The sequence below is a fragment of the Ursus americanus genome, chromosome 16 (assembly GCF_024610735.1).
Source record: "Ursus americanus isolate L20-20 chromosome 16, mUrsAme1.1.p, whole genome shotgun sequence".
Lineage (NCBI taxonomy): Eukaryota > Metazoa > Chordata > Mammalia > Carnivora > Ursidae > Ursus > Ursus americanus.
The window spans coordinates 8,561,425-8,572,500 of record NC_142142.1 but is presented as its reverse complement, the minus strand read 5'-3'; the positions used below and the strand labels follow the sequence as shown (position 1 = coordinate 8,572,500).

At 45.2% G+C, this 11,076-nt stretch overlaps 1 protein-coding gene across 4 annotated transcripts in view; it reads left to right on the top strand.

The window, feature by feature from the left end:
- The window catches only part of FAM168A (family with sequence similarity 168 member A), a 176,539-nt gene that overhangs the window by 148,864 nt on the left and 16,599 nt on the right, over positions 1-11,076 (top strand). For 3 of the 4 annotated variants that reach the window (XM_045816298.2, XM_045816299.2, XM_045816300.2), the window contains exons 3-5: positions 710-790; positions 5,576-5,602; positions 10,777-10,902. In XM_045816298.2, coding sequence (XP_045672254.1) covers positions 710-790; positions 5,576-5,602; positions 10,777-10,902 — 234 coding nt within the window. The remainder of the gene's footprint in view (positions 1-709; positions 791-5,575; positions 5,603-10,776; positions 10,903-11,076) is intronic. The other variant, XM_045816301.2, reaches the window with a different exon arrangement.

The window sequence follows — 11,076 nt, the reverse complement described above, 5'->3', positions numbered from 1 at the left end:
GAAGTTGGCCGTGGTGGGAGTATTTATACCATGGAACTTGGCGAATGCTACACATAGATTTCCACTTCAGTTCCCTCAAGCCAGTTGTTAAATATTTACCAGAACACCACTGAATATATGTGTATAAAAATGTGTAGAGGACACCTGGGTGGCTCAGTCGGCTAAGAGTCCGCCTTCGGCTCAGGCCATGATCCTAGGGTCCTGAGATTGAGCCCTGCATGGGGCTCCCTGCTCAGCAAAGGAGCCTGCTTCTCCTTCTCCCTCTGCCCCTGCTCATGTGCTCTCTCTCTCTCTCGCTTACTCTGTTTCTCAAATAATTAAATAAAATCTTTAAGAAAAAAAGATGTAGAAAACTATCCGGAAGGATAGCTGTTACTACCCGTGGGGAGTAAAGTAGTGTTGCAGCAGGAATGTGAGAGTAAACGTAAACTTTTTACCACATACTACTTCTATGGCGTTTCAATTTTTTTTTTACAGTGAGTATATTAGACATATAGTTCTTATACTGATTTTTAAAAAAAATAGAAAAATTTAAAAAATCTGCATATGTTGGGATTGTGGTATTGGTGACTTTTCTCATAGAGGCTATAAGCTGGTCACATATATGTCTGAAAAGGCCCATGAAGAGGCTGAAGGCCAAGACTGGGACTTGGATTCTCTTTCCTTTTCTTCTTGCCCAACTAATTGGGGCTTTTTTGTCTCTTCATAGGTTACCCTACAGCCTACCCGGCAGCAGCCCCTGCCTACAATCCCAGCCTGTACCCCACCAATAGCCCCAGTTATGCTCCAGGTAAGGAGAAAGTAGAGACCAGCCGTGGTGCCTGGGGTGGGAGGTGGGCTCTGTTTGGAAAAACAAACCCACCTGCTGGCCTTTCCCTGTCCTTAATTGCTCTGGACTCAACGTGTCCAAGCCTGATTCTCCTGGGAGTCCCCTCTGGGAACTGGGGCAGTTCAGCCTCAGGGTTGGGGTGGGAATAGAATCTCCTCCCTTCTCCTTGGGACTTAAGGTTGGCCCATCTCTTCTCTGCTGCCATATCTGAGACATGCATCTTCCTCACAGAACCTTCTGTGCTCTCCCAAACAATGTCCAAATCCAGTCTTTGCTCGGTTTCCCCTAAGGCTGCCATTGAGACACACACAGACGCAAACACACACTCACCAGACTTCCTGGATGTGGATTTGGAACGGAGTGAGAGACTTGCCACCAGAGGATAAAGAGCTGGTTTTCATGCTGAGGGAAGGAACCTGTTTTTCAAAAATAACAAAGGCCCAGCTCTCCTTGGATAGAGATTGAAATAGATTTGAAAATGTTGAAAAAGTTTGTTCTAGTTTGGGCTAGGAGCAGTGCAGAGTCTTACCACTGACACTAACCCTCACACTTAGCCAGTGCTTTAACATTCAAGGGGCTGGAGAAAGTATGGACGCTTTAGAAAGTCCTGGGTTTGAATCCTGATAACTCACTAGTTGTGGGGCCTTGGACAAGATACCTCATCTCTCAGAGAAATGTGTTACTTACCTCAAGGCTGTAGATGGTTTTATATAAGTTCCTCTTCATTTACTCAACAAGTGTTTATTTGTTGAATGCCCTCTACACTAGAATAGAGAAAAAGAGCCATCTTTGCCTAAAATAACTTATAGTTCATTTGGTAGCTGGCATTAAAACAGATTTACAGCTGTGTGATGATTATGGTGAAGGGAATACGTCTAAGAAGAGAGGAAGCAGAGGAGAGAACGACAGTCTTCTGAGGTTGAAAGTGTACAGGAGGACTCACAGGGGGCCTCGCGATAGAGACCCGAGTGAGAAGCGGGAGGCATTCTTTTAAGCACACAAAGGAAGAGTTGAGCATTCTAGACAGAGTGGAGCCTGGGCAAAGGGATGGCAGTGTGAGGGCATGATGCTGAGGAACCTGGAAGTAGTGAGAATGGTTGAAGCACACTGTGGGGTGGAGATAATAGGTGAATCTGAACTACAGATATCCAAGGGCAAGATGTGGAAAGGCCTTGAATGCCATGATAACACCCGTTTTCTTGTTTAGTAATGATTATTCTAGAGTTAAAAAGCTTGAAAAGACCTTAGAGATCCTCCAGTTCAACCCCTTCTCTTGACACAGGAGATCCAGAGACAAGCAGTGTTTGGTCCAAGTTACCCAGTGAATCAGCAGTAGCATATGGACTGGAACCTTTGGCAGATGTTCTGGTTCTTGGTCTCATGCTTTTCTGTGCCAACCTAGCACTCATCCTACCATATTCCCTTTCTTCTAGAATATTTAAACGAGAGAAGAACATGGCTATGTCAGAAGACCTGGATTTGAGTTCTATCACTTCCTAAATTAGCAACCTTAAATCACCTGACCTCTCTGAATCTGAGTTACTTCATTCTGAAGTAGGGATCATTTTGTAATTGTACACACATGCACACACATACTATGAACCCCCTCTTTTTTAGGAGACAAGAACTATTTTATGCACATAAGTGATGTTAACCTCTAAAGTGCTTACATAGCTGTGTCATTCCACAGACATTTATTTTGCCCCTGCAGTGCCCACGGCACTCTGGATGACACTGGACGTGATTCAGACTTGAGGAAGCTAAAGACATTGCCCTCAGAGTTTGTGAGGGTAGCAGTGACCCACAGGCTAAAAAAAAATCCATCTCGGCATTAATAGTTTATTCTGTATTCACTTTAAATCAATAAGATATATATTTCCAAATAATGTATAATATGAGGCAGAAACAATAAAAGCTGCAGAAATTAACTCTGATAAAAGAGTTAATCGAGTTTGATAAGTTCTGTCTTAAGAGCTACAGTGGTTTTCTATATCTCACAGTATAGAAATGCTTTAAATCTAAATGCTGTGAGATCTGGTAAAGTACCTGGTCTAAAAGGAAATGAGGTGAGTAGTTGCTAAGGTCAGGAACGAAGAAGATATGTTGTGTGTATAGTCAGGAGGCCGCCAGTGGCGAGTGGAAGCAGAGTCAATGAGATGGTGAGGCTGGGAGCGAAGAAGCAGAGCTAGCAGAGGGAGCCTGCTTTTACAAGAGCCTTGGCTACGAGGGCAAGGAGAACAAGGGGAGGCGGGATTAAAGGAGGCATGTTTTAGATATGAGCATGGTTAAGTAAGTGTTGATGGGAAGGAGTAAGTGGGGAGGACAAGTCAGAGATATAGGAGGAGGGGTGCCAGGAGCCAGGCCTTCAAGGAGGCTTTGGTGAGGTGAGAAATCTAGAGCTCCGTTCTCTTCTCTGTTTGGGGGAGCAGGTGGAGTGGGGTGCCTCGCACAGGAGGGCAGGGCTTCCTCTCAGACTAACGAAAAGATCATAGATGGATGTGCTTAGGATAAATTCCCCAGTAGAAAGTGGAAAGTTCTTGTCTAATGATTCTGATTTGCTGAGAGAGAGGTGAGCAAGGATAGAGGGAAGGTTCTTAAGAAGAGAGGTCAAGGTGTGAAGGAGAAGGTAACACAGCTGTGTAACAGGAGGGCCCACTGAGGCTGGAGGCTGTGAATTCATCACGGTTCTGATTTCCAGCACTGGGGCGTTTTCTCTTAATGTTCAGAACTTATGGTGATGGTTTGTAGAATTGTTCGAGGATTCGTTTGGCAAGAAAGTGGAAGGACAGACAATAAAAATAAATAGGTGATATTTGTTGAATGGTTCTTATGTACCAGGGATTATTTTAAGCTTTTTATGGATATTGACTTGTTTTCTATCACAACAAACCTTTGAATTACTATTGTTATTCCCATTTTCCAAGTGGGAAAACTAAAATTTAGAGAAGTTGGGAACTAGCCCAAAGATCCAAACCCAGGCATCCCGCTATGTGCTCTGCAGTTGGCCAGAGGGAAATTAAGGAGTTAAACTAGAGCAAACAGACTAGGGAGAGCACACAGGAGGAGCTTGGGACTGTGGAATAGGAGATGAGTTTGGAAAGTTCCAGGCAGGTGTAAAGTACTAATAAAGCTTTAATTTTAAGACATAAAATATCAGCCCTCACCTAACTTGATTTTCCCCGATTTTGTGTTTTCAAATTTCAACATATTTCTAAGCCATGACTGCAGCATCCTGACCATTTCCTTAAAAACCCATACACTATAGAGGGTGGTGTTAACACATTGTGTCGGAAAGCCCCAAACTAGGAGTTGGAAGGACTGGGATTATAGCCCTAACTCTCCTACTGATTTTGGTGCGACCTTGAGCAGATCCCCTTTCCTTTGGAGTTAGACACACACACACACACACACACACACACACACGCACACACACGCGCGCGCGCGCGCACACACAACTGGTCTGTTTCATATTTCGGGAGGCCAGCCTCGGCATTCGCCAGGTCTCCTGACTGCCGTAGGGGAGCTCCTGCCGAGGAGGAGCTGGCTCAAGGACAGAGAGGGCAATGTAGGTTACTCTCAGCTTCCTGCCAGAACCAGCCATTTGTGATGCCATGAGATGCCTGCGGGGTAGAAGCCTGCAAAGGAGCCAGGCTCTCCGGTTTAAATTTCTCTCGGCTTCTTCAAGGAGACCAAGAAGTTGCTTCAGAGAGAGCTATTTTTAGCAGCTCTGAGTACTCTGAGATGTCATCTGTTCAGGATGCAGGGAAACACTTCACTCTTTCATTGGTTCTGAAAGCAGTGTGGGTACTTGGATTTTTCCAAGCTCTTAATGACTTCAGGGATCTTATTTAAGAACTATTTGGCCCTGCAGGAGGCAGGAGCCGACTAAGACTTGTTTTCAGAATCTGGAAACCAAAGGATGTATCACATTATTGGTAATCTGACTTGAAAATGAAAGGATAAACAGAATAACTAATATAGATAGAAATGAAATACCTCGTCACAAGAAGTCTGTTTATAAATCACTTTCATCTACTGTCTCACTTGATTTCATTGCAGCTTTATAAAGTGCAAACATAGTATTCCTATTTTGCGTATGACAAACCTGAGGAAAGGCAAGGGAAAGGAACACGTGTCTTCTGAATACCTGCCATATTCCCGGCACTGTGCAAGGCATGTCACACGTTTTGACTTTAGTCTTGTGTGAGTTGAATCTTCCTGCTTCCAGTTTTGCTCAGAGGTTAAAGAACTTGTCCAGAGTTGCACAGCTAAAAAAGAGTGGAGCTGAAATTCAAACCCAGTCTGACTGACACCACAGCCTGTGCACCGTCTGAAGCACCATACTCTCCCAGAGGTCTCACGTGAGGTATCTCTGCATTGGTCCTAGCCCTCTGGAGCTTTACAGACAGTTCTTCAGAGGCCAGAGGTGATGGTTTTGTCCCTGAACCTTATTTCCTCTGGTACATAAAGCCTCTGTCATGTGTGAAGTCCCTCTGTTACGCAAAGAGCACTAACTTGGGTTAGCCACCCATCCCGGAGGTGCTTCTTCTCGATGAGTGGGCTTTCCTGGATGGCAAGTCTGTCGTTCCTTCCAGGGTAGAGGCACTTCACACCCTCTGCATTCACTGTTTCCTATGTCACCTGGGGGAAACTGCTATCTTGAGACAGTCTGTTTTTGTAACTGCGATGTGTACTACTTTGCACAAATTCTTAGTGGTAATTTCAACTAACATTTCTATCCAACAGAGTTTCAGTTCCTGCATTCAGCTTATGGTAGGAGAGCTATTTTTCCTCATCTGTATTATGGCCTATGAATGTGTTATCTCGTAACAACGGTAGATCCCCTCGCCCTCCCTCCCCAAATCCCATCCCTTAGGCTTGGGCTCCCCCAGGTGGCTCAGCAGCAGTTCCTAAAGCATGCAGGAACATGTCTGATGGTGCAAAATCATGGGTTGGAGACACACATGAACCGTCCCCTAGGGCAGCAAAGAAGGATCATGGCACTAAAAGGCGTCTTTCCCCTTCCTCACCTCCGGGGTCCCATGTGACCTAGGTCAGAAACTTTCACCCTAACCTGGCTGCTGAATTCAAACAATCAAGTGAACAAAATTCTTCAGCCTGTATGGCTCTTCTGTTGGCTTTGTGGCAGCCCCTGTGGAGGAATGCCTGCATTATGCCTGTACGAACCCCAAAAAACAGTCTGCCCAGGATCAGATTTTCCATCTCTGTTGGCAGTCTGACATGTTTGAAGACCTGGTTGACCTTAGATATAATCTGTTCCCTTAGCCCAGATCTTGAGCTCTGGCTCATTTCCAGGGCATTTTTCTGGATGGTGAGAGGTGAGGGCCAAGTGTGCTAAAAATAAGTGAGGTCCTCTGGGCAGTGTGGACTCCAGGCCCAAGGCACCACGGGAACTTCTGGGCACCTGTGAGGGTCCCAGCAGTGTAACTGGACTAGGTCCTTTTTGTCACAGACAGTAAGGGACCATGGGAGGGATTTGCCACTTTCACTACCCTCACCTGGGCTGCTCAGGACAATGTTTTCATTAAAATCCCTGCACACTTTCTCAGCTTTTAACGTTGAATTATTTGGATGTTGAATATTGAATTTGTGCATGGCGCGTCTTTCAGGAGATGAGCTGTGAAAATTTCCCCTTGCCGCTGCTGTGGGCTGCGTGATCTTGGGCAATTTGCTAATGTCATGTCTCCAGGCCATAGGTAGTGTTTTATTCCGGGTGATCTCTTAGGTCCTTTTAAACGTTAACAGCCTAGCTTCTTATAATTGTGTTATTTTAACTTTTGTTGGTCACAGACATGTTTCTTTTATCATATATGGGGAATCCATTTTTTTGTTTGCCTCAAGATACATGAACTTGGACAGAAGACTCCATAAAAAGTGGTAGAAGCTCTCATGCTTCCTTACCCTCTAGTTATAGCATCGGAACTAGAAATACTAAAAAGTGTGTGTGGAGCTCTTCTCTTCACAAAATGTTTTGTGCCAGACCCTACACTGGCCCTTTAAAGATAAAGACCATAAGACAAGGTCCCTATTCTAGAGCTCACAGTTTCGTGGGGGAGACACATAAGCCAGCAAGTACAGGGTCTTCTAAGAATCACAGAAACTGGGATAGCGAACCGTATGAGATATGTGTAGGTACTGTGGTCAAAGGGTGGGGAAAAGAAAAGACTGCATAGTAGAGGCAAGCTCATGATTGGTGGATTAATAAATTTTTACCAGGTGGCATTTGGGGAAAGACATACCGGGAAGAGTGACCAATGTGAGCAAAAATATAGAGATGTGACATGATACTCCTTGGCATAATCTGGGAATGATAAATTTTGTGAGGCTCCAGTGTTGGGTTGGAAAGGGAGAACAATGAGAGTCTAGAGAGATCACAGGGCTAGATCATGGGGGGCCTTGAATGCCGTACAAGAAGTTCAGCCTTAGCCTGTAGGCAGTGGAGAACCATGGAATGTTTTTAAGATTTTGTGAGTAGGTTTAGGTCTTAGAAATATCTCTTGATTGCAGTTTGGAGATTGGAGTTGGCAGGTTTAAAAACAGAACAATGAGGAAGCAGTTGCAGTAGTTCGGTTAAGCGATGATGAGGACTTAAATTAGAGCTGTCCATAACTATGGGGACGAAGATGAGCAGATGCCAAAATTAGGAACCGTGAGGCTGGATGACACTTCACTTTTGATCCTCACTTCAGCAGTGTGAAGCAATCAGGGAGAGATTATTACTGCTGTTGTGAGACAACAGAACTGAAGCTTAGGAAGGTTAGGTGACTTGCCCAAGGTCCCCCAGCTAATAAGTGGCACAGCCCAGGCTAGAACTCAGATTTCCTGACTTACTGCATTATTCAGGATGATGGTCCCTTGCTGCCTCTCCTCCGTGTAAGTGTGCTTAACAGATTGTTCAAGTGTCGGAGGGCGTGAGGGCCCCGTATCCCAGGAAGTGAACAACCCAGCACCTGGATGTGGGCAGCATGCTGTGACTGGGCCATGGCCCTTCACTGCCAAGGGTTCTCTGTCTCTCTGTCTCTCGCTTCTAAATTGAGGAGTAACACATATACAGTAGTACGTAAAGCACACTAGTCTCAAGTGTACAACTCCGGAATACTTGACACGTGTATAGAATGCGTATGTATGTGCATCGGAACTAGAAATACTAAAAAGTATGTGTGGAGCCCTTCTCTTCACAAAATGTTTTGTGCCAGACCCTACACTGGCCCTTTAAAGATAAAGACCGTAAGACAAGGTCCCTATTCTAAAGGAGCTCACAGTTTCGTGGGGGAGACACATAAGCCAGCAAGTACAGGGTCTTCTAAGAATCACAGAAACTGGGATAAACTTGTATTTCACTATCACCCAGTTCAAAATATAGAACATTTCTAGGAGTTGGTACTTTCCATGGTACCCAGGAGCAGGCATGCCTGCCAGAGCAGTCCCCCCTCTTACTGTGCCTCTGAAGCTTCCACTGGATTGTCTTCGTCCCACAGCTGAGCTCTGAATCGCTACCACCAGCAGAACGGGTTGTGTTAGAATTGTACCTGGAAGATGAAGATTATACGGTACAACCGACCAATGAGGAAGTCAAGTTGACAGCTAGTATTTGTTGGTTTTCCTGGTCTCATATTTGTCCAGTTATTTAAGTTATTAAGCATTAAAGTATAGAGAGAAATAGAGAAAATACTAGTATTTGTTTTCTTTTTTAGTGAAACCAGAAGAAAACACGCACTTCTTCAAGAACATACAGAGTTTAGTTCACTTGATAAGTTAGATAAGACACAATCAAAGGCACAGTCGCACTTGCTTCTTTCCTGGTTAATCTGGACTGTTATTTTATTGTGTGTAATGCTGTCTTGTTCACTCTCTGGTTGGCGTGTGGCTGTGTTGCATCCCCAGCTGGCCCATGAATACCTTGTGTGCGGTGCCCATGACCCACGTGTGCTCCTGTCCACCGTGGCGCTCCCCTCAGTGCTGAGTGCAGTGTAGGCTTCAGTTACTCTTTGGTTAATTTTGATTTACTTTGTCACGCAGTCCTTCAGACTAATGTCAGACTTGGCTTATGAAAATTGTGGTAAAGTATGCACCACTTGGAGAAAAAACTGGACTGGAACAGGACACCCAAATTCTCCGTGGCTAAATTCAGGCCTCCTGCTTCCTTATGGAGTCCCTGTGGGGTCTTGAGGACATGTGACTTCTCAGAACTACATGCTTTTTAGGGAGTTGTTTTGAGTGACCAGGGCTTCCCAGCCACATTGAGTGGCAGGTTCTAAATTTGGAGACATCCTGATAAGATTTTTCAACACTAATTGGATCCTTTATTAATTCCGAGCTCCCTACCCCCACACCGGGGAAAGGAAACCTAAGATAATTGTTTCAATCAGACCGCCCCCCCTCCAGTGTTGTCCGCAGAGCCATGTCTTGATGCCCAGCAAGGGCTCTGGACTCTGCAAGGAGTTCTGCTGGATCTCCATTTCTTCTGCCAGAATTCTCCTTTTAGTGTCACTTTCCTGCCCATGATTTCCTTCTCATTTCTCAGCATCTGCTGTATGTGTTGCGGGCCATTAATGCAAGTGCAGCACCAGCCCAGAACAGCTACACTTCTAGCCTTAGTTTGGCAAACAACAGAGTCCTTGACCTCCTCTGGCCCCAGCACTTCCATGAATGAAGGAATCAGAGGCATTACCTGTTACCCGATTGGGCAGAGGGGTTATGGGATCTCTCTGGTGGTGGACTGTCCTTGCCTTTGTGGAACTAGAGTGTGTAGGTGTACTTCTCATCCCACCCTGCTTTCCCTTAGCCCCTTGTTAACACGTTTCAAGTGTGTACAACTTTGCCAGTGTAGTCCCCAATCCTGTTAATGTTCTTTAAAACCCCTCATATCCAAGATCTTATTTGAGTGCAAAAGATACTGTTAAAATTATTCTTCCAACTCTAAGTAGAAATTTGGGTCAAAAATAGTTTCTCCTCTAGGAGAAAGTATATCAAGAGAAATCGCTAAAACGTTAGGCATTTTCCCCCCTTTGAAACCCTCTTTCCTCTCTCCTTTCCCACAGGATACCATGAAGGTAAGTTTTTTGAGTCATTCCCCACTTCTAGATCATATGAAGCATCATCCTTCAAATTTCTCAGGCTGAGCTTCAGGTCAGCCTGGGAAGTCTCTGCAGATTTCTTTCAAACTGGGCCACATCTCTATTTTACACCTGCCCCAAGTTTGACATATAATTTCTTAATGGCCCAGCAGATCCTCTCTAATTCATGAGGGGACATCTCAAGTGGGGCCCCAGCAGCACCTCACCAGGAGATATAAAAGGTGTGCAAGAGGGTTATCTGTCTGGCCCCAGCTGGGTGTACAGGAGGAGTGGGAAGTGCCTCACTGGACAGCCTGTGCCTTCTGAACTCTGCCAAAGCTCAGTCCCTTTGGAAGAGATGACAGTCCAGCAGCATTCGTGTCACGTGGTAATTCTTTTGAGGTCTCTCTTTGAGAACAACTTATTAAATACCCCCGCCCCTACAGGTGAGATTTCGGCATAAAAAATGAGTACTCGGTTTATCTGGCCCAGTACATGGTCAGAGGCTCCTAAGTCGCTACATATTAATAAGAAAGTGGCTAAGGAATATCCCAGAGCCTTAGGCCAGAATGTCAGGCAGTAGGAGATGGTATTCATAAGCATCTTCATGGTTTTTGGTAGTGGGTAGAAAATCCCTGCTCTCTTAGTGTAAGCTCAGATTTCCTTGGTTTCAAATCATTCGGAAGCTCACTTCAGCATTCCTCCCAACGCACTCACCCATCTCAGAAAGGCTGAACCATCCTGTGTGTCTGAACAGGGCCCCTTGGGTTATATGTTTCCATCCAGCACAAGACCCTTGCTTTGTGTCTGTGATTGGTAGTGCCCACTTCTTAATTTCTGCCTAATGCCATTCTTGTGTCTTCCCTTAAGCAACTCTGCTGATGAAACAGGCCTGGCCACAGAACTCGTCTTCCTGTGGTACTGAAGGCACCTTCCACCTCCCAGTGGACACCGGGACCGAGAACCGAACTTACCAAGCGTCCTCTGCGGCTTTCAGTAAATACAGCCTGTCTCCTCCTTTCCTTGTTCCCCTTGGTTGGGACTGATTTGTCTCTTAGGAAGAAAGGAAAGGGAACTTTTAAAATGGATATTATAAGATACTGTTTTAAGAGGTTCTCCTACCCACACAAAAAATTGACCTTCCCCATACAGAAAAGGTCATCCTCTTTG